At 41.6% G+C, this 23188-nt stretch overlaps 1 protein-coding gene across 1 annotated transcript in view; it reads left to right on the top strand.

Moving 5' to 3' along the window:
• POLR3B (RNA polymerase III subunit B) overlaps nt 1–16537 on the top strand; it is an 81045-nt gene extending 64508 nt beyond the window's left edge. The window contains exons 24-28 of the mRNA XM_064455867.1: nt 1731–1834; nt 2726–2892; nt 5155–5268; nt 10931–11104; nt 15974–16537. Of these exons, the coding sequence (XP_064311937.1) occupies nt 1731–1834; nt 2726–2892; nt 5155–5268; nt 10931–11104; nt 15974–16103 (689 nt within the window). The 3' untranslated portion in view covers nt 16104–16537. The remainder of the gene's footprint in view (nt 1–1730; nt 1835–2725; nt 2893–5154; nt 5269–10930; nt 11105–15973) is intronic.
• Nucleotides 16538–23188: the final 6651 nt, after the last annotated feature.

Here is a 23188-nt window from a genome sequence, read left to right as displayed (position 1 = left end):
ATCTTTTATCATTCACTTTCACACAAAACAAACAACACAGTGGCTGTCTGCTATGGGAACCAGCTTGGCATATAAAAGGTTTTCAGAGCCTAAAGTAATTTTAAGTTAGCTAAGATTTAATTTTTGGCTTACAGGTGCCGTGAAGTCCAGATGCAACCTAATGCTTGCTTAGAAGTAAATGGAAATAAGGCAAAATATACCTATCATGATACATATAATAAAGTATTTTTGTATACAATTTTAGGACAAAAAAGCTGGGTGTGTAAGAAATAGTGGGTTGGTTTTTTTTCACTTTCACCAAATGATTGCTGCTTGGCAAGAAGCGGTAGAAGGATGTTATTGATTTATCATAATAGAACAACGAAAATTAGTTTCAATAGGTTTAAAAACTAAATACAACAACCCACCCCCTTGCCCCAGATGCTCCAATCTTTTTTCTTTTTTTTTTTTTTTTTTTTCTGCTCCCTTCCCCCATACTTACCATTTTCATTCTATTAACTACTGTCCCGTATACCTATCCCTGTCTTGCCTGGACAGTGGAAGAGGAGCTCCCTCCTGAGCAGACGCCAATATCCCCCTGTGAACTGGCTGGTCGGGGGATGCCTTTTTAGGGATGTAACCAGCACCCTCAGTCTTCCAGGAGCCCCCTCCGTTCCAGGGCTGTTCCCAAAGCATGCTCTGGCAGTTGCAGCAGGCTGATCTCAAATAGCTTGCAGACTTTTTCAGATCTAAGAGCTTCTGGAAGAAATTGTCCAACTGAAACAGTAGCTTTGGTTCAAAGGAGTATGGGCGTAAGCAGCTGCATTTTAACACCTGAATTTGAGTGTTAGATCTCTTGGTCATTTATAGCTGCAGTATGTTGATCTGCAGAATTAACTGTAGAAACAGTTGTATGGGCTGGAAAGAAAATTTTGGGGTGCATGATAGACTATTTTAAATTAGTTTTCATGTTTCTGTTTAATATTTCCTAAATAGTTTTAGAGGTTGTGGAGGGGTGGGGGGGTGGGGTGTGTGTTTGGTTTACATCCAATACTGATAGAGAGTGAAAAAAGCTTCCAAAACTTACAAAGTACAGTTTGTGTTCATGGACTGACAAAATATAAGCAGTCTGGGGAGTGGATTGTACTTTGTAATTCATTGAAAGCAGTCTTTACTCTGCAAATAAATGCTGCCTAAAAAAATCTTTGGGGTTGGTGTTTGTGTTTTTTTTTAATTTTCCCCTACATATCTCCTCTCAGTCCCTGTAAAAGTCCCGGCTTGGTTTGTTTTTCTTCACATCATTTAGCAAAGATACATGTGATAAAGAAATTCTGAATCAATAATAATTTTGTATGTCCAAAGAGATACTGTAAGAGGCCCCATTTCTTAAAATTTTTTTTCAGGAAATTATAGCATCAGCTTTAAAAACTAGGTCTCCCTTGAGATGTTCCAGTCTTGACTGGTCAGAAGTTTCTGGTTGCCTCTGAAAACTATCTAAAGCTTTCTTTCCTAATTTGCTAACTCACAAATCACTGAGAGCGTTATGTAAGGGTATGCTAATTTTGCCAGTCCTGTCACAAGGGCTCTCTTCTAGCCTGCAGGTCATGAGCACTGGTCATGGAAATGAATCTGGGTAAAAAGGGATCCATGAGAAAGAGAGGAGGAGGAAAACACTAAAGAAAATCTGGTGATGAGCGTCAGCCCTGCTGGTGGTTTGCTGTTTGTGAATTGAAATGTTTTCTCTTCTGCAGGGGTGTGTGGACTGATTGTTCCTCAGGAAGACATGCCATTTTGCGATACAGGAATCTGTCCAGATATCATAATGAACCCGCATGGCTTCCCATCGCGTATGACGGTTAGTGGTTATGTTACAATTAAAGAAGCAGTGTCCCCCAATAGGGAAAATGAGGTAGATTAGCTGGAAGAAACAAAAAAAAGTTTGAAACGTGGTTTCACTGAGAACATTCTCCAGTCATCATGGCACGCTCCTATAAGTACTCAGCCCTCTGTTTTGCATGTTTTGAAACATTCTGCTGTAAAAGGAGCAGGGATGCAGGCTGTTCATGCATCATTCTCATGTTGTTCTGTATCAAGCTAATAGGAAAGCAACTGAATACCTCACTTGCACCCTTTCTGTTTGAAAGTTTCTCGCTCTCCCTTTTCCTTCCCTGTTGCCTATGCCCACAAAGCTGTCTGGGGCAGGCTATGAAGCAAAGATTGGAGAGGGGTTTCAATAATAGTTCTAGACCTATATAACTTCTTATATTACAAGCACCTCCCTGGAGCTGATGCAAGACTTGCATCTGTGCTGAGGGTCACACTAAATACCTTGCAGCCTGGCCTTTATATGGGACCTCCACTTATTACTTCATACAGCCTCTGATCTTTTTTTCTTTGTTAGCTTCTTCCCTTCTGTTCCCCCTACTGCACTGTAGTGTCAGTCTCTGAGGCTGCTTCCTAGAGCAGAAGGCCACGCTGGATCCTGCTCATTTTCCAGACAACTGGAAAAAATGGAGCTTGTCTGATTCTGGACCTTAAAGGTGTTCCCAGACCCTGCAATGAGTGCAGTTTTCCCCCTTCACACAGGAGTACACCCTGATCTTGGGCTGCTTCTGCTCTTCCCATTGCTTGCAATAACCCAGGCTGCCATCTTCAGACACTTTGCCTAGCTAACTTACGCTGTGACCAATCCAGCAAAGTGCCCGTACTAGTGAGCAGGCTATTAACTCCGCTTTTCTTTGCACAGGTAGGAAAGTTAATTGAACTCCTGGCTGGAAAGGCCGGTGTCCTCGATGGCAGATTTCACTATGGAACAGCTTTTGGAGGCAGTAAAGTTAAGGATGTGTGTGAAGATCTTATTCGCCATGGTTATAACTACCTAGGGAAGGACTACGTAACATCTGGTATCACTGGGTAAGCATCTGCTGTATAGATTTAGATGTTTCAGGGGAGTGGGGAAACCCTGTTGAGACACATCTGAAAAATCTTCTCCTGTCTCAGAGCTCAGGAACTTTTTGTTATTTGCAAACTGCTCTATGAGATGGAGGGAAGGGGCTGAAGAATGGTGCCCTTTTTTTTTGCTGTTGTTGTCTTAGAAGTGTTTTGTGGTTCCACATTTTAAGAATTACTAATATTTGCCTGGCTGTAATGTGAATGGCCCTTGTAGTGCATACGAAAATTTCCCAACTTATACTGCATGGGAAAAAAAGTAAAATCAACGTTTACTTTCTGAGAGGTTGTAAGAATCTTCAAGTTTCTGTTAGCAGCAAATCTTATATATGCTTGGAATCAAGTAAGCATTTTCATGCTGACTTTAATAGTACGGTGAAATATGGATTTGGAGGCAGGTGTCTGTTCCTTGGGAATATTTTGTATGTGCTCTTTTTTTCTTTTTTTTTTTCCTTTCGATTACACAATGATTCAGCCTGGCATAATACCCTAATCTGCAAACTTCCTGCTGTGTTGATCAGACTGGCTTCTGAGACACAGAGTTCAAAGAACATAAGATAGTTTAAGAACAGGAAAAGGCCATATGGCTTCACATGCCTGCCCTTCCAAAAGGTATCTTAATCCTACCTTCCTGCTATTTTTATTATCCTCCCAGACCCCTTCTTCTCAAGGATGAAGTTTAGGTCTCTTTTGTAAGGCGCTTTTTTTTAATACTTCTTAATTTCTTTTCCTATCAACTTATTCCATATGTTGTTTCTCTTTTTGTTTCAGAGAGCTGATTTTGTTTTCCTTACCAACTCCATATTCCATAAATTGTGTATCAAATATCATGGTAACTTTTTACAAATCTGATTAATCTTGTTTCTTAGGGAGAATAAAATCATCTAGCTCTAAATATCTTCCGTCCCCAAACTTCAGGTTTGTAGTACCCTGTTTAGAGACTTTGCTTTAGGATACTGATGGTCTTCCAAGGAAATTTCACATGCTTACTCTATTTCTTACAAAATTTGAAGGCAGATTTCATAACAATGTGGAAGTTTGCAAATTCCAAATGTCTATTTAAGTTTTATTATTTTCTTCAATAGGCAGCTTTTGGAATAACACTGCATCATGTCAGGAATGAGACCGAATGGGAGGTGCAGTGCTGTTGTCTCCTGCTTGTTTTTACATAACACTTTTTTTTTTTTTTTTAAATAAATCAGTGGCAGTGCTAAGTTTGTTTGTCTGTGTTAAAACTGATCCTTCTTAGCGCTGAAGGTAGTAACTGGGAAATGACTGAGTGCTTTCAACTGAGTGCTTTCTGATCTTTAGGTGCTTATGCTGTTCTTACAGTCAGGGATTTTTTAAACACAGAAATCTTTAGCCATTACTCCAGCTCATAGAATGGAGTAACACCCTCCATACTGCTTACGGATGTTCCCAAGCTGATGCAAGTGCCTAAACGTGGTTCTCAAGAGCCCTTTTACCTAGCTCGTCTGAGCCCCCAGTGCCAGCCAGAGCAGCGGTTTTTGTCCTGTGGATGCAGCTGCTGAGCAGTGCTGCGTGGGCAGCTGTGCTGGTGCACAGCCACTCAGGGAGGGCTTTCACCCATCTGGGTCTTGGGTTGTGCTATCAAAGCTGTGCACAGGGAGAATTAGTGGATGGGAAGACTGTGAAGCTCATAGTGTGCCACTGCTAAGCTGTCCTTGCAAATGCAAATTCCTTAAATTGCTCCAATAAAAATGATGTTTCGAGCATTTATGCTGCATGTATTTGTTTACATATATGCTTATCTTTGTTTTGTGTGTGAATGATGTAAAGTCAAGAAATGTAAATACAAATATCTTAAGTCACTCTTCAGGGTCTGACACATTTACAGTCTTTATGGGTTACTGATGACACTATTGAAACACTCCTGCACAGAGGAGGGACTTAACAGAGTACAGCTGAAACAGGTACCTGCGGCTATAGCAGCATGTCTGCGCAGCGTACGGCCAGAGTTCAGGAGCTTGGTCCTTGCTAGGGTGGATACAGCAGTATGCGGTGCTGGAATTGCACTGCTCTTGTGTTCAGAAAGTTTCCCTGTGGGGTTTTCAGACTGATTGCCTTAAAAGCCCAAACATGTTTTTCTAGGACTCATGATTCCCAAATTGTTTCAAATTCCTCCTGTACACAACATTCTTGTGTCTCTTAAAGTAAGTGTGTGCTAACTGTGAATGTTGGTTTTGTTTTGGTTTGTTACTTCAGGGAACCTTTGGAAGCATATATCTATTTTGGCCCCGTGTATTACCAGAAACTAAAGCACATGGTGTTGGATAAAATGCATGCAAGAGCTCGAGGACCCAGAGCAGTGCTCACCAGGTATTGTTACCAGCTAAGCACAACGTTCTTGTGTACATTCAGAAGTGTTCCCAGCTGACTGACGGGTACAAAACAAAGTTTGTTTACCTTTTGATACTTGACACAAAATGCTACTACCTGTTAATACGCTGTTACAGACTAAAAGCTCTCACACTAGACTGTGGCAGGACATTGTTCTGAATGTCCAGGTGTGCTCTGTGTGGTCCAAATCTGAGTTTGCCTCTCAGACTTCTGTTAGCAGTTGGTAAAAAAACCATCTGCTGATTCACAGTGTACACTGTGGCCCTTTCCTGACAGATTGCTGATACCGTAGGTATTTTAAGAGGATTGTTTTTTCTTTAACATTTGTGCTTTTACAAAATGAGGTATGAGTAGAAGGAAGAAATTTATTTTAATATTTCAGCATCCTTTTGCATTCATAACGTTAATATTGATGCAGTCCATGTCTTCACCTGTCAAGGCAAAGCAAATGCGTTGGCCCTAGCGTAGTGCAAACAAGCACTAGAATAATGTGCATCCCTGGTATACTGCACTTTGCCTTGCAGACTCCTCCATTCAACTGTAAAACTGAATTTAGAGTTGTATGTGCTGATTCGCAGTTACCTTTCAATACCATGCAGGAGAATAACACTTTCACACTAATAAATTGCAAAAGTTACAGAGATGCCAACAGTAAATCTCCATTTTTCTTTGCCCATTTAAAGATATGTCCTCAGTTCCTTTGGAGTCATGATAATAGCACTAAGCCTGAACTTGGTTTTCTTTCCAACAAAAAGGTGGATTACCTTGTTGATGTCTTCTGGTGTCAAATTTTGAAGTCAAGCAGATGTACTCTGAGGAATAGGTAATATAAGCCCTTGGTAATATAAGGCGGGCTTATATTGTCTGGACCTTTGGGGAATTTGAAGCATTCTCCTTTCACTGATATTACTTACCTTTTCTCCTTAAAGCCAAGCTCTACGGCTGCTTGCAGTCATGTCTAAATTGCTGATATTCCCAGCTCACAAGAAACAGTTTAGTGGCACAGACTTTGCATTGAGGAGGCTTCTAGTGGATCATTTAGTTCACCTCTCTACATCACAGTACGAGTATTTGCTAGATCTTGCCAGAAAGTTAATTGCCAGCTAGTTTTGAATATTCTAGCAAAGATCATTCCAAATGTCCTTTGCTAGTCTTTCTGGATTATCGTATATGCCATTTATACCTCACCTGCTGCATGGTGGTAGTCTTCTTTTTGACCAGTCCCTTTTGTACTTTTTTAGATGTAAGCTTAAAGTCACGTCTGTCCTGCCCTCACTCTTCCCTATAACAAGCATGATTCATATTCTTTAATGCTTGATTTGTTTTTATGCCTCTTACCATGTGCTGATCCACTTCTCTTGCCTTGCCTGACTGCACAAGTTAGCAAGTCTGTCCTCTTAATAAGTGCAGCTTCTACCTGTTGATGTGCTATTAGAGAGTGCAGGGGCAGGTCTCCGCTGTACATGAGACAGAAGTATCTTTCTCTGTTACTTTTCATTGCGTATTTCCTATGTCTTTTGGCTTTCCAGCCTCAGGCTCTCTCTAGGACAAACTGAAGTTGTCTCACACTTTCCGTGGAAGTAAATACCAGTGGTTGAACCGGGAGAGAAATAATTAAAAGTTCTTTCTAATTCTTAGCTGAACTTTTCCGCCAGCCACATTAAGAAGAGCAAGTGTAGCACAACCATTATTTCCTGCAGCAGCTGCTTGCCTATATGAACATAAGTGATATTCCCAAATAATGGGCTGTCTGCCCCATTTTCTGGTCTTCAGTGTGTTAGTCATGGTATTGGCGCTTCATGTGAAAACGAAAACTCGCTGTCTTAGCTAACAATTCATGCAGTTGGTTTCTGGAGCTCCCAGCTTACCCAAATCCCTTGATCTGTTTTTGTATTGTCTCCCCAACTGTTTAGAGACATTGAATTTAAATGAAACCTAAATTCCAAGTCAAGGTAAAGTTTACATGTAAAGATGAAGGTGGTGTGATTTCCCCCACCCCTTACTTTCTTTGAATTCTTTGTTCCAGTCAGTAGCATCGTACTATGTAGTGAGGGCTCTTTATTTGACTTTCAGGAAAGCTAGTGGATGTTCGCTTTATGCTGCCTCTTGACTAGTCTTTTAGGAATTTTCTTTTTTTCTCCTCAACTAATTAAACTTTTGTTATTGCCATCGCCTCTGCTGAGAGTCTGCCTTGCCAGCTTTCATACTCACTATTGTTTTATCATCCATTGCACTTCCTGGACAGTAGATTGCCTCTGTTTTTTGCTTTTAAAGTAATCCTGTAACAGCTTCCAACATGGAATTTGGCTGTCAGTGTCTTGAAATGCATTTTATTATATACCAAATGTACCTTAACTGAAAGAGCAAAGCAATTTTTCCATATAGAATAGGGTAGAAGGCTTGATTTTCTTGAACGTCACTGATTCTAGATATTGTTTTGATTAAAACAATACTTGGTGGAATTGCAAAGCAGCACTCTGTCAACACAGTCAAAAACCATCAGGATGTTGCCCTCTGAATTGTATTTGTTAAATGAAATGCAATACTTAATTTATTTTGCCATGAGTAGTTGACAAGTCATTTAAAACACAGTTCTATATATGGTGTTGCCTAGATACCCAGTCCTGCTAAATCTTTTTAATAGAGAAACTGCTTTTAGTTTTCCTTAGAAGAGATCAATATAAGCTTTCTACATGCATAGTTGTTTTGCTGGACATCATCAGAGTTGCCATCTGCATGGCTTCTGAACTTACCAGATGTGCCGGTTTCTCTTATACTGCAAGGGAGTATTGTGGTGACAGTGGTCGGGGCTCCTGTCTCTGCTCTGGGGCTGTGGGAGCACGGTACGCCCTCCTCCTTCAGGCAGTGCTCTTCTAGGTATTACTCCACTTCTTGGAGGTGAGTGTTTCAGCCAACGACTCCATTTCCAGTTAGCCACTGGTTTTGCAATATAGGCACAAGGGAGATCTGCTGAGACCTACAAGGCCTGCTCTTATTCATGGCCGTACACTTATTTCCCCTCACTGGCCATTGAAACAAGGAACAGGGCCATAAAGCTGAACCCACTGTTCTTCCAGAAAATGCAGAATTAGTGCTAATTAATTCTTATTATACTTAAAAACACTGAAGTTAATTGTTCTATGCTTTTTGCTAAATACTATGAAGACAACTTAGCTTTATTTTTTTAAAGTATCACTGTGTTTTATTTAGTATTTAAGAATCTTAAGGACATCTTTTTTAAAAAATATGAAAAATCTCTTTTTAATGATAATCCCAATCTTATTTTCAAGAGTCTGCTTTGTTTTCACAGTTATATTTAGAATAAAGAATGGAAATAGTTGCCCAGGGCAACAGCTGCAGCGTACATGTGTATAGTGGGAAAGGGGAAGCTACTGTTTTAACATTTTAAACAACCTTTGGTGTGAGGAATTTTCAACCTCATGTGAGCCAGAAGAAAAATCTGATAGACTTAGGAAGCATAAAATAGACTCTCTTCAAAGGCCCGATCTCAATACTGAAATTTTTGGTACTTCAGAAAACTACTTTTTAGGGAGGGAGGATTTTGTTTGTTTTGTTTATTTAATGAGGTTGTTTTAACAGTGGGAGTGAAACACTTAAGACCTTAAGACTCAAGTCGGGATTTTTTGTTTTGGGGAGTTTTTTTGTGGGTCTTTTGTTTTAAATGGGATTTCAGCTGCCTTAGAAATCTTTATCCTGTATCTGTTGGAAGACCTGTGGCATATCAACTCTTAGCGGGCTGGAGTTGAGACCCCATCATCTTTCGAGTGGTTTAACCTCCCTTAGTTGAATCGAGACTTTATTGGGGCTCACCTTTATAAAGCTGTTTTCTCATTTTATCCTGTGGAGCAGCACCTGGTGAAACTTTTGAAAGGCCTGTGCATTAACTAATATTACAGAAGTCAGTTGTTAAAAGGAACTCAGGCACTTCTAGCACCGCAGCAAACGCCTGTATCTTTGGAGGCCCCAACTGCTTTTAAAATCTGCCTCTTGGGACTTCAGAAGAGAAACTGCATTCACCACAGGGTTAGTCCCTTAAAACAGCGTCTGAACAGTGATGGTGCCATCATCTGGGGAGGGGGCCCTAGGGAGTTTAATCAGGATGTAAACAACTTCTATTTTTCCCACTGTTGGGAGAATGGACAGAAGGTTATATGACTGAAAAGGATGATTTGAATTACAAGCAGATTAGTTTTAAGATTCCAGTGTGGTCAGAGTAAGGGAAACTACTTCCCCCTAAAAACAAATACAACTTGCATCTTTAGAAGATATTTTGGTCTGGTAATTAGGTATATTTTTTTACACTTGTTAGAAAAGATTGATAGATCTTGAAGGCTTTTATAAATCCTTTTCTCTGAGTTGCAATAAGTTGGCAAAAACTTATTTTTAATATATTTAGTATGCTTAACAAATTCCGTTGTTTGAAATAATACAAACAAAATATACTCCAGAAGTTACGGGCCAGATCTATCGTTGGATATTCTAGGTGTATTGCGCTCCTGCAGGTGTCAGAAACAGCACATTAACTTGGAGTTTCACCAAGCAATGAAGCCTCATGTGATTGCCAATACATTTTTTTAATTCCCTCTCTTTGCTGTCACATTTCAGGGAATGTACTATGATGGAAATATTTAATAAAATGCATGAAGTATATTAGTGCTTCAGGAATTTAAGATTGGTTTTGCTTCATAGATCACTCTAATATTTGCAACGTTGGTACTACAGTATTGTGCTAGTACATGAGAGTAAGACTGATACTGTATGAAATTACAGTATGACAAACAAGAGGTTAAAAGTTTTGACTGTGTCCAACAATAAAAAAAAGGCTTAACAGCCATGATGTTAAACAATATATTGTACCTTGCTTTTTTTACCTCAAAATCTTTAGCATATACTTACATTGATTTGTTAGAAATTTCCTCTAGCACCATGAGGACAGGGAGTCTTTCCAGACAAAAAAAAAAAAAAAAGAGAGTTTGATTTGTGTTGAGGAACTAGAAAATCAGGAACCCATACAATATGAAAATTAGTCTCTTAACCATCAGACATGAAAAAAATAAGCTAGATAAATGTCACTTAAAAAAAAGAAAAAAGTAGGATTTCAATAATGAGTTAGTAATATGCGTACTGCTTGTTTGCTGCTTTGTTTTGGTATTCTCTCCCAGATGAAAAATGGTTTTAAGAATTTAGCCTTAGCTGTAGTTCAGCTGAAACATTAGCTTGATGATTCATTCATTAGCTGCTGAATATTGTTTCATTTAGTTAGCTACAAACTATAATGAATTTCTCATCAAAAAAGAGTACCAAATCTGTGTTCAGATTGTCCTGGATACTGTTCGGGGTCTTTTTGTTGCCACTTATTCAGCTGCATCCTGTGACAAAGAGTTGTGGCCTGGTGCTTCAGTTGCCACTCACAGAACTAGATCATATTGCTAGTGCAGGAGCAAAGATAAATTGCTTCCACTCGAATGACACATTTGCGAGATCAGCAACTCTGGTTTATAGAATGCTGTTGTCCATTGATCCTGTACGGTTCCTACAGCTTGAAGACAGGTATTCCTAGAGCTGTAGAATGTATGTTCTGGAATACTTACTACATTTTTTTCAAACATCTCTTTCAAAGGCAACCCACTGAAGGTCGATCCCGTGATGGTGGTTTACGTCTTGGAGAGATGGAACGGGATTGTTTGATAGGTTATGGAGCCAGCATGCTTTTATTGGAGAGACTGATGATTTCAAGTGATGCCTTTGAAGTGGATGTGTGTGGACAGTGTGGCTTGCTGGGGTACTCCGGCTGGTGAGTTGCTAACTGTAATGCTTTTTGTAAATCATGGTGTCCCCTCCTCACTTTGTGCATGTGACATGTTTCATATTTTCAGAAAACCTCTTGAACTCAGGTACATAAAGCAAAGTGGTACAGAGTAAACATGCCTCTATGTAACAGAACCTTGCCCTTGGTTATAGTGCTGCTCAGTGTTAAAAGTGCTCACAGACACCAATCTGCAGTTCTAGGCACCTTAATCAAAACCAGTGTCAACGTTCATTTGGTTACAGGGGATGATTCTTTGTAATGGTCTGACTGAAGTTAGGACTAAAGTGTGTGTGTAGCCAACGGGCCAGGGTCTCTCCTGTTGTGGGAGCACAACAGTGTCTTCCACAGCCAGCTGTGCTTGTGGGAAGGGTTACCTGTGCTCTGTCAGCAGCCTTCCTTCCCACCCTTGCAGGGGATTAGCAAAGTCCTGTACATCATCCATTTTTTTGATAAGTGGAAAATAGCTGTGTCCATATACTTGAGTATTCTGACATCAGAAACGAGATTACTAGCTAGGCTAGTCACAGATCTTCCTGGTACAATCATACGTTGAAGCCCACAAGGCTGAAGAGAGAGAGAGAGGGCACAGAAGAATGTGAGAAGAAAGCAACATCTCCTGCTGAGAGACAAGCTACTGTCTGTTTGGAAATTTGGCTGGCTTCTGCCCAACTGCCTTGTCCCTAAGAAACTTATCTCTAGACTAGCTAATGGTCTTGTTGTCTTCCTCTGGCTCATAAACTAGTACTGAGTTTATCCCCTGCAAACAAACTGGTTTTCCATGTAGGGGAAGCATAAAACTGGATGTCAAAACTATGTGGAGCTCACCACGTGCAACACTATGGGCTTTGCTCTAACCATCTTTTCTCTACAGTGATTTTGAGATGCTAGATCTAAAGTTGCCCTGTAGCATGCTGGAAATACACCACTATTATTAGAATATCGGGAAACTTCTTTTAATGTTCTTTAGACGTGAGGACATGTTTTGCTTTAGCTTGGTTTTATTTCAGCCAGGCAGAAAAACAGACTTGTGAGACCAGTAGGAATTGATGAGATACAATATTCTTGCAAGCTTTGTAAGAACAGGTGACGTGGAATCCCATGACTAAGGGAAAAAAATAAACGGTGCAAGTTCAAGTTACAGGTTACTCTAATATTTATGTTGGGGGAATATGGGGTGTTGGGAGGAGGAGTAGGAGAAAGATTCATTTCTAAATACCTCAAAAGAACTTTATTCACTTCAATGCTTCAAGAGTGATTTTTCTGTGATATAATGAAGTAGCAAATTAAGGTCCTCAGTTCTGTAGATGCGTAAAAGCACAGCTACCGTTTCTGCCGTTGGTCAGACCTTTCTTCTGAAGTGTGCGTTTTCTGGCCAGAAACTAAGCATCACGTTTGTCTGCTAACAGCAGCAGCAGTTCTGCTCTTTGTGGAGAGCAGAAGTTCAGACAGAGGTAGGTAAAGACATGTGAAATCCAGAGGAGAGACAAGGCCTGCTGTGTGCATCCTGTTGTGGTTGGTCATTTTTAGTTGGGCGTTGTCCTGTTGGCTTTTGTGCGGTGAGTATTTTTTGAGAGTCCTGTTTTTCTTGAGTTCATGTGCACTGTATGTAACAAGTGAGGCCTTTTTCTCATCCAAGTCTCTTAAAACTACTGCAATGCAAATAACGTTAGAAGAAAGTTGTCCAAAAGGAAAGGCATGCCATAAGTCAAACAACCAACCACTAACTGTGTAAAGCACTGCCTTAAAAAAACCTCACATGTAGATGTGGCTTAATTTTTTTGTTTTTTATAAGACCTTGGCTTTTAGAGCAGTCCTTGAAGTTTTTCAGGGACCACAGGAAGTGAGGATGCCTTGAAGAAAATTAGGAATTGGAACTTCAGAAATAGTATTACATTTTATTTTTAAGGTGTTGTATTTTTCCTATTTTGAAGTTTGTAACGAAGTTTAGTAACTCAAATAACTGTGAAAGAAACTGCTCTCTCAGACAGAGCCAGACATTCTTGCAATCTGATTCTGTGAAAAGCTGTCTGATGTACGAGAGTAATGTAAGAGGTAGATTCTGCTAAATGATACACTGTGTCTACTAGTAGCTGAAGCAAGTGGCCCTATAATGAGCATCACAGCAGAGACCAGGTCATTAAGACAAACTTCCAAATGGGCCTTTTCAGGCTGGTTCTGGCATTAATAAGACATTGCTACAAGAAACCTTTTAGAAGCGCATTATTTGGTGGCTGGCATTAAGGGCACTGGTCTTAAGGAAGATGAGCCCTTCCTCCCAGACACGGACTAGCCACTGGGAATGTTTTTCTGAAAGACAGTAAGAGCAGATCAGGGTTGGGGCCTGAACTGGTACTTTCGCAGGGGAAGGGGCCTGTTTTGGCAGTGACCAAATTTGTCCCCATAAAAAATACGGTAGAAACTTACTGTGACATATAATTTTATGCAAATTTTCCAACTCTGCTGTGGTACAGGTGCTCAGGGGCAAGATTCCACTGAATACAATGAGCAGAATTTGGGGGTTGGGGGGGGTTATGATAATATTCCGATCCCTAGAGTCTGAGGATTTTTTTGTTTCTGGTCCAGATTCAGCCTTGGCACAGTTGCTTTTTCCTGTCCAGTTTAGTATCAGTTCTAATACCAAATGGTCTTTCAAGTACTTCAGTTTCTGTGATCTCTGTTTGACAGGGCTTTCTGCTTTGTGCTTGCTGCATCTTAACCTTTCTGGGTGATCCCCATCCAAGTACAAAGCAGGCCCAGAATGGTGTAGCTTTGAGCCTGGGTCTAGTGAGTAGTCGTTGCTCCTCAGTCCCTAGTAGCTGTAATCAGATGCCAGACATCTACTCGTAGCAGAAAAGTTGTGCCTCATCAGGCTTCCAGGGCTTGCAAGGCTGCTTCTGTTGAGAGCAATTGCTTGCTATGTTATCTTCGGAAAATGGCTTCTGTTTAGGTCGCTTCCTCCCACCACAAAAATGTACCTATCCCTATAAATTTGAACTAGGGGAGTAGTTATAAACCTGCAATTGAGGTCTGTTCTGTTTTAAAGGCATGCTAGCTGTAACATTTCCCCTATGTAACAGTGTCTGTTCGAGAAGCCTGATCTAGGGAAACACCTAGTTCAGTCTATCACCTTCTTACTGCCTGTAGTCAGACTTAGACAAAGCCAGAGCAATTACTGGGAATAAGTGATGCTTCATTCCTTGTGAACTGCAGAAATAGAATTAAGGCTTCTGTACCATTGGTTGAAAGTTTTCATGGTTAAAAAAAAAAAAAAAAGAAACGAACAGCCCCCCTCCCTCTCCCCCCTCCGGCCCCCCCCCCCCCCCCCCCCCCCCCCAAAAAAAAAAAAAGGTGGGGGGAAGAAACAAGTATGGAGCATGTGGAGGTCAAGGCAACCACAGTTTTCTTGGAAAATAACCAGCTCTTTGACATGATCTTTAAGAATGTCTGTAAAAGAGAAGTAGTAGAGTCTGAAAAACTAACTGGAAGACTATTGCCAACTCTCATAACCAAGAACCTTATTAACACAACTTTATTGGACCTGTCCCCATTGATTTCCACGTGCACTTGGTCAACTTCACTGGTAACAAGAACAAATGACTAAGCGTTGGCTTTATTGTAGATGTTGACTCTCAGCCTCATTCTGTACCCAGAAGCACGTGGGAATTTTGCTAATTCTTCCTTAACTGGATCTTCAGACTGTTAGGACTTTATGCCAGAAATATAAATTTGAAATGCAGAAGCAAAATAAGAGCTTTGTTAGACCAGTAGGAGGTGCTGAGTCACTCTGTGTTCCCAAAGGCTTGGCTTTCTCAACTCTCCAAAACCAGAAGATGGAATCACAGAATGGTAGGGGTTGGAAGGGACCTCTGGAGATCATCTTGTCCAACCCCCCTGCTTGAGCAGGCACACCCAGGGCAGGAGGCACAGGAATGCGTCCAGATGGGTTTTGAATGTCTCCAGGGAAGGAGACTCCACATCCTCCCTGGGCAGCCTCTTCCACTGCTCTGTCAGTGAATATACAGGAGAATGAGGAAATAGGGACGTTGGAAACTGATATTTATGAGAAAGATTTTTATTTTCCTTTGTGTGTACAGTGTGTGAAATTAAATAATTTAAACAGTTGCTACCACCACTGAATTTGAGTCCTGGTACTGGAAAGCTGGCTGAGTGACCAGCCTATATATTCCTTATATGGTCAACGTCTAGATGACAAAAAATCCCTTTCCCCCAGAATTTTAAGATCATTATTTGATTGAAGAGCACAAAGAATATGTGTTAAAGCAGTTTTACTGGTTTCCCATCTTGACTAAAGCTTTGGCTGTTCACACAGAGAGATGGAATATGAGAGATGCCTCTTTTCTGGAATATGAACTGATTTGAGACATAGGGTGAAATTGCACATAAGAAAAAAAAAAGTATGAACCTTCCTTCTCCCTGCTTCTTTTTTGTGACATATATATGAGACAGAAACTAGACCATTAACCATGCTTTCAGAACTACCTAGCTTTGTTCACCTCCTTTCTCTCATTACTCAATGCTGAATTTATGTTGGCAGTTACGTGAGTGGTGAAGAAGTAGAAGTCAGTCCTGTTAGCTACTGAGCATTTTGATCCTCCTTCCAAAAAAGGGCGGGTTTAACATTAAGTTACTGTTGACTTCAGTCAGGTTATATAAGGGCTTAAAGTTATGACTTACTGAAGCACTAAAATGTATCTCAAGCACTTGGCTCTTTCTAGGACTGAGCCCAATGTTTAAATGCAGGTGGACAAAGAAACCAGTGGATAGTGGCAACTGTGTTTTTCTGCAGAGTTTCATTTAGGCACCAACTGACTTTCTTTTTGTTTGTTTCCCTAGGTGCCACTACTGCAAATCATCATGCCACGTGTCTTCTCTGCGCATACCTTATGCCTGTAAACTCTTATTCCAAGAATTGCAGTCAATGAACATCATACCTAGGCTAAAACTAGCTAAGTACAATGAATGAACAAGATGAAAAAGATGGAAAAAAGTACTTTACGGAAATTGAAATCCGGCATATGTAACTGGAGGATTTTTTTGGTGAACAGGAATAACTCTACAACCTGAGTGGGTAGAAGGGAGGTACAAGACAGTGTTAAGAAATCTTTCTCACACATCCTACCTGTTTTTAAGTTGACAGGGGAGACTGTCAGTAGAATACACTAGGAGCAGTTCCGAAAGCCTTGGTTAGTCTGAGTGAACAGGACATGTCGGGATTGTGGAATCAGGCCATGATCCAGCAAAGCACTTGCATCGCTTCAAACAACCCTGTGCTTGGTTTTGAAAAGTGCTTTGCCGGACTAGGGCTTGAGCTGAGCCTAATGCACATCTTATTCACAGAGGGTAAAAATGTTTTCCAGACCAGTGGAATATGAAAACTAATAAATGTTTTAAATAATACTGCCTGAATATGTGTTGATGGTTGTGTAAGGACAGTAAAGCTTTCTTATAATGTCTAAACCACTTTCCTATTCCTGAAGCATTTTGTTAAAGCGTTAAAATTTTGCTAAGTAGCGTCAGGCTTAGAGAAATGAAACTACTTTCTCAAAAACTTGAAATCAGACGTTTTGAGTGGGATTTCAATATGCAGGTCATTTGTGTGTGTGTGTTAAGGTTGGACTAGATGATCCCTGAGGACCCTTCCAACCTGTGATTCTGTGTGTGCAAGCAATGGTGTGATTATATAGTCAGTCTGCTTTCAGCTAAACATACGCAGTTTCTATAAAGTTCAAGGGAGGTGACTGCATATGCAGCAAGTGCATGATACAGCTTACAGACAACCGTTCAATTCCTACTGAGTATAGCAGATTTAATAATGCACTGGCCCAAAGCCCTGAAAAGATAGGCTGCAAATACCAGGTACTTATGCATATTGTCCTGGGGCGTTAGAACTTTTTTGAAATGTGGGCATAGCTAAAACATTTTTAAGAACAAAACAAAACAAAAAAGGACTATAAAGAACAACATATCCTCCACTGATAATGAAGCAGGTTTGAATGAACTGAAAGGATTTAGAAAGGGAACAGCCAAATTTTTTCATGATATCTAAGGCCTAGAACTAAAGCAGTCGATGAACTAAGAGTCACTTGAGTCACTTAGTACCCTAAACCGACTTGAGCCCTTACTCAGCAAAGCACGTGGTGAAATTTTAAAGCAATGGAGTAGTCCCACGGAAGTCGAGATGAAGTATGTGCATGTTCAGGTGCTTCAGAGAAGGGCAGCACTCTAGATCAGTGAGGATACAGAACACTGCCTATGATCTGGAAGTCCTGAGATGCTCTTTGGCTCCTCCTATGGCTGAATTGTGCATGCCGATCCTGACACTGTTCTTGCAATCGTGTTGCTGCTGTTCTCTTAGCTGCTTAAGAAGCACAGATGAGTACCAGCCTGAGTAGGCTTGCTTTTTAAGCTTCCGCCAAAATGCTTAAACTAGTAGTTTTGTGTCTGAGCTTACAAGTCAAGTCTAAAGGATAGATATTACTTTTTTTTTTTTTTGCAATTGGACTACTGACAACACAGATGTCAACACAGCACATTTGGATTGGAAAAGCTCTTGAAGCACCTCTACTGGGATCTGAACAGGTCGGGGTTAGTTACAAGGAGTTACAAGAGAGTGACATAGTGCTTCAAACCGGAGGGAGAGGTTAACCAAAAGCCCCAACCAAATTAACAACCTTTGATTTGCTCCCCGAGATTGCCAAACTGAGGCTCGGGTGCGCCAGCAGAGGGAGTGAGCCTCAAAGCTACAGCCTACTGGTGGGGGGAAGTTTTGACCTGGATCCAGGAAACTATGCTGAGGATAAGGTGTTTTTGCTAGCTAGCCCTCTCTTAAGTGGTCTCCTAGGTTAGATGTCCTGTACTTCAGACCAGTAATGACTAAGGAATGCATGCATTTACCCCTGCAGAAATTTAAGCAGACACACAGCAGAGATGAAGAGGAGGAGCAGAGGAGTGTGCTCATGAGTTACCCTATATAGAGAACAGGTCTCTGCAACCCTGAGGGTTAACCTTGCAGCTAGTTTACCTCAAGCTGATGAAACCATGGGGATGAAAGGTTTTGTGAGGGTCAAGGAAATCCTCTGCGGTAGCTGAAGTTGAAAGAGAGGGGCCGCCTTAGCAACAATGGATCCAGTAGAACATTGGAACTAGTGAGGGTCACCCACTATCAAGTCTTCTGGTGATACCTACATCACTTCCATTTACACGTCACGCTGTCTAGCCTAAGCCTGTGCATACACTGGAGGCTTATTTGAGTTTAAACTTTGATTTTTACTTTTTGCCTCTATTTAAGAGGCTACCTGTGTTCCATCATAATAGACACCCATAAGTAATCTCTTGGCGATAGAATAAGCGTTACAAAACCAGCAGCAGAAATGGAACAAACAGCTATGGATTCCTGGAATACATGTGGTCAAAGCGGCAATTCAAGGAAGGAATCCTACTGCAGCCAGGAAAAATTATGATGCATGGACTGAGGAGGTAAAATACATTCTCTGAGTCCTGGAGCTGTCACACTGCTTCCCTCTGGTGACCCTCATCTCTGTGGCCCTTTGAATTATCTTCCTAGCCAACCTCCCCTCCCCCCCTTGTTACACGGTGAATGCCTTCACAAAGAGGTCTCATGTCAGCTAAGGGCTGTACTGCTGTAACTAGGCTTGCCCAAATCAGCACTGCCATGACTCTTTGTCTGGTTGCTGGAAGAGACACAATATTCTGAACAACGCTTGGCAAAATCTTAAGGCTTTAGCACAAGGAGCTGTGGCTAGAAAACTGCCATAAAATTTTCATTCCACTGCAACTTCTTTATCTCTTGTATTTAGTGTCCAGGAGAGGCTTTCTAGAAAGGTCATTCAGCATGACGGTCACTACCGTTAGTCCCAGCTGAAATGCAGAATGCAGTGCACTTTCTGAGATGTGTGCTGCTGTTGGAATAGGTATCTGACTCCACGTAGTATGTTTAAGCTGCCATTTCCTTTGCAGATAAAGGATTAAATGCTATTAGAAGTATTTACAGACCTAGAATTCAGTAATCAAGTCTATTATTTCACAGCAAAACAAAAACATTAAATAAAAGCTACCCCTTCAAACACCATATGTGTGCACCTCTACTGTTCTGTTGTGAGAAACAGAATCAAGGCAGGGATGGGCTGCAGGATGCTATGGGGCAGAGCAAAGCACTGGTCTTTTAGCCAATTCTGGAACTGTGGGCAAGGTAGGTCCCTTTTTTAGAATTCAGAAAAACAGCCTCGCTTCAAGTTATTTACATAACCCTTACAACTTCCCCCCCCACTTTTTTTTTTAAGGTAAATGTTTCCAAACATAGAAACTAAAAAAAAAACCCAAACTACACAGAAAAATGAAACCAGACTGGCCAATTCTGGCATTCAAAGAGGACATAATATGAAATATAGGCCTACTGAGATTTAATAATTTTAAGATGTAGGAAGTGAAGGGCTCCCACTAAGCAAAACCGGGTTTGTATGTGATGTCCATATCTCGTTAAGAGTTTTGCTCACAAAGAACCTTCAATGTGCAGCAAAGAGAGCTTTTAATTCTTTGGTCTCCCTACTTACTTGTTGCTTAAACAGGGAGGAAAACCAATTAAAAACATACATAGACCCATGATGATGAGAAACGACTGCATGTCATTTCTCAGGTTTTCTGGTGATAAGTAGATCCGTGGTTTATAGCAAAATGGGAGCACATCATAATTAACAGCCTAAAAATACTGAAGAGTATTTCATCTGTTAGTGATAACGCATGGCAAACCAATGAATAGTGCTGTGCATCTGAAAATAGGTTTGTAAGCCCTGCTCAGAACGCACCTGTAAAGCCTGATCTAAGTGTAACTGGTGTCAGGCAGCTGCAAAACCAAACTAAAGGGGCTGAGAATGTGTCTCTGCTTTTTCTGTCTCGAGGCTCCTGAGGGCTCGGATGGCCCTAGCTCAAGGGAGCACAAGCCCTGAAACGACCTGCCTGGCTCCCAGCCCTCCTACAGTGACCCACAGGAGGAGCGCAGGGAGCACAAGCCCTCAGCTGTGTCCCAGCACAAGCATCTCTGGGCCGTGGCATGGAGCTGGATCAGCACTGCCGAGAGGCCCCTCCGGCCGGCCTCTACCCCGGCTGGAGCTGAGGATTGTTTTACAGCCCATTGCCGATTCAGCGGGGCCGTGGGGCACTTGATGAATTCCCGCCTCCGAAGAGGACGTGACTTGCCCAGGGCCACAGAAAGACCGTGCCAGAACTGGGATCAGGACTCCGCAGTCCCCAGGTGCCAGACACGTGCTTGCCTTAAAACTGAGCACTTCATCAAACCGTAAAATCCAGCCAGATGGTGACTCTTTGCTATTATCTGGACCAGTGGTGGGAGGCTTAACGTGCACAAGGCACGGGGAAGATCTGGATTCCAGTTTCTGTGTTTAAGGCTCAGAAGCCCAGAAAACGGATCCATGTTTTAGACCTAAATGCTGCCAGAAACTTGAACATGTTTGAACCCAAGTTGACTTCAGTCCATCCTTCTCATGAAATGTGCCCATCTCAGCCTGAACCCACTAGTTTGAGTGGGAAAGTTCATTCTTTGGGAAGGTGTAGAGAGGCACAGGAGTAAGAACTGGCTACTTCATCAACCTTACTCTGCCCTGTGTACGTGGCCCCATCAGATTCTCTTCTTCCAGGTAGCAAAGGCTACATGGATCAGCCAGTGAATCAGTTTTGCCTCTTGGCAAACATTTAAGAACTTAGTGTATGGACCCAGGAGGCAAAGACACCCTCTCTGCCTTCCTTATGTATGAACATACGTCCCAGAACACCAGAACTCTCAGTTAAACTCTCCAAACCTGGGTCAGAGCCAATACGGAGATTTTGCAGTTAGAATTTTTTAAAAGTGGTTTATATGGCTTCATTCCTGTCTCAAAGTCAGCAGCAGAGATTTCTGTTGGCTACCTTGCGAATGGACTTGGGCCTGCGTTCCATCTTCTGAAAAATCCTCCTAAGCTTGTGACCAGTCCATTGCTCTTTGTATCTTGCTGCTGGGGGAAAAGAAAAACAACTATGTATTTCTCCTAATTACTGTTCCTCCTTTATTCGTGTATTTCCTGAGGCAGGTACCTCTGAGGTGGTTCCCATGACCACGTATTTCTTCCAATAGCTTCATTGTGCGTGTGTTTGTCCCCTCCTCCCAGTCAGTATATAGACAGCATGTTAGTTCCAAACCAAAAGCAATTCCTTGCTGCTAACTGCAGCGGAGCCTTTGTCCTTCATTAGCATGAGTTTTGGGGAGCTACTTGACCTCTGCATATGCTTTACCATTCCAGACAGTGCATGGTAGTTATTGTCCACTCAGACTTAGTGAACAACAACACAGTGTAAACAGAAAAATAAATCAAAATCTAAGCAAAGAAATCAGTGTGCTAAGCAGTAAAGTTCTAATTTCTTGCTAAAATTATATTCTAATAATGGAAGTGGTTTTCCCTTGAACTCCTGGTGAGTTGGAAACTTAACTCTGCATTCAGGCCTCACCCTGCCAGTCAGAGGCAGGTGCTGAAGGTAATTCTTTGTGCTCCAGGTAGATCAAAAGAAGCTCGTTATCGGTTGGTCGTCTGAAAGGATATGACAGCTTCACATCCAGTTTTTCAGCAGCCTAGATGCAGTCTGGAATGGATCTTTTCTGTGTCTGTTGTCTGTAATAGCTTTTAGGGCTGGCTCTTCTTCCAACACACAGTACAAATCCTCTGGTAACTAGTACCAGCCACACACAACAAAAGCCAGCTAAATCTGGTGTAAGCTCAGAAATCAATGTCTGCTTGCCCTTTTCTCGTACTCAAGTCAGCGTGAGTGTTCTGGGCAGCAGCCCTGAGGGCAGGGGTTCTTCTGGACTCTGATGGACACTGATACAACACAGAAGAGTGAATTCCCTTCCTCCCCGCAGACTGAAGCAGACCAGCACGAAAAAGTTGTTTTCACTGGTCCCTTTTGGCAATGTTTGCACTTCTCCATGAACCCGAGAACTGGAGCTGAGCAAAGTTTCTTTCACAAGCATTAATAAGAGAAGATCATTTAAGACTGACCTACGCTCATTTTTAACAAAATTTGGCTTCAGACTTGTCTGGAGTTACAGTCACAGCAAGCCAGCTGCAATTCATATTACCTTTCTTTCAAACTATAGAGAAGGTACCCCCTGCCCGGTGCAAGTGCAATCCACTGTTTGCATGCCACGGCTCTTCTGCTTGTTTTCTCCCAGATACCTGCATATGTGCCTGCCCTAGCCACTTTCTTTTGGTGCTTGTGTCAATGAAAGCTTTTTGAAGGACTCGGTGCATGTGTTTACCTAGGCAGCCTTTTGATGTTTTTCTTCCAGTTCCTGCATCTGTCAGCATCGCACTCCCCAAGCACATACACAGAGTTGATTCCAGGAGTCAGCTGTCAGCTTACTCCATATCCTGTCCTTGACCTATACATATAGCTTCCTCAGGGGTGTTAATACATGTAAAATAAAGTTAACATTTCCTCTTCTGATAATAAAGATGAGTAAGTGGGAAAAAGAAGCCAATACAGAAACAAGATCCTTCTCTGTTTCTTCCATGGGCTTTGCCCAGTAGATGAAGATAGCAGAAACAGAGGAAAAGAACTGGGAAGAGGGCAGTTCATTCCGAGAGGAGGAGGCTGCTGGCTCAGGCAAGACAGAAAATATGGAATCACTCACAGACCGCAGCCACTGCTAAAATAATGAGGTGTCACTGTGTGTTTGGCTGCGGCCAGGCATCTTACGGTCTGCACAGAGATACGTCGGGTCCAAAAGGATCCCCTGAGCCACTGAACTCAGATACCTGGTATTGCAGCCAACCGTCTTCACTCCTTTCACAAGCCATTCACACTCGTTCCTAAAACTAATGCAGGTACTTGTCCCTGATAGTCTGTGGGAAAACTTCTCTAGAACTTCAGCCTAAAGTTGCCTCGGGTATTCTAGCTAAATTAATAGATAACAGTTTATACTTTTTTGTTCCTGTGCCAACAGCTTTCTTTTGTTGAAAAAGCTTTTCTTGGTGTTTACCC

This window comes from Phalacrocorax carbo, chromosome 1, assembly GCF_963921805.1.
Source record: "Phalacrocorax carbo chromosome 1, bPhaCar2.1, whole genome shotgun sequence".
NCBI classification, from domain to species: Eukaryota; Metazoa; Chordata; class Aves; order Suliformes; family Phalacrocoracidae; genus Phalacrocorax; species Phalacrocorax carbo.
Note: the sequence above shows the minus strand (reverse complement) of the source record. Positions and strands in the feature narration are given on the sequence as shown.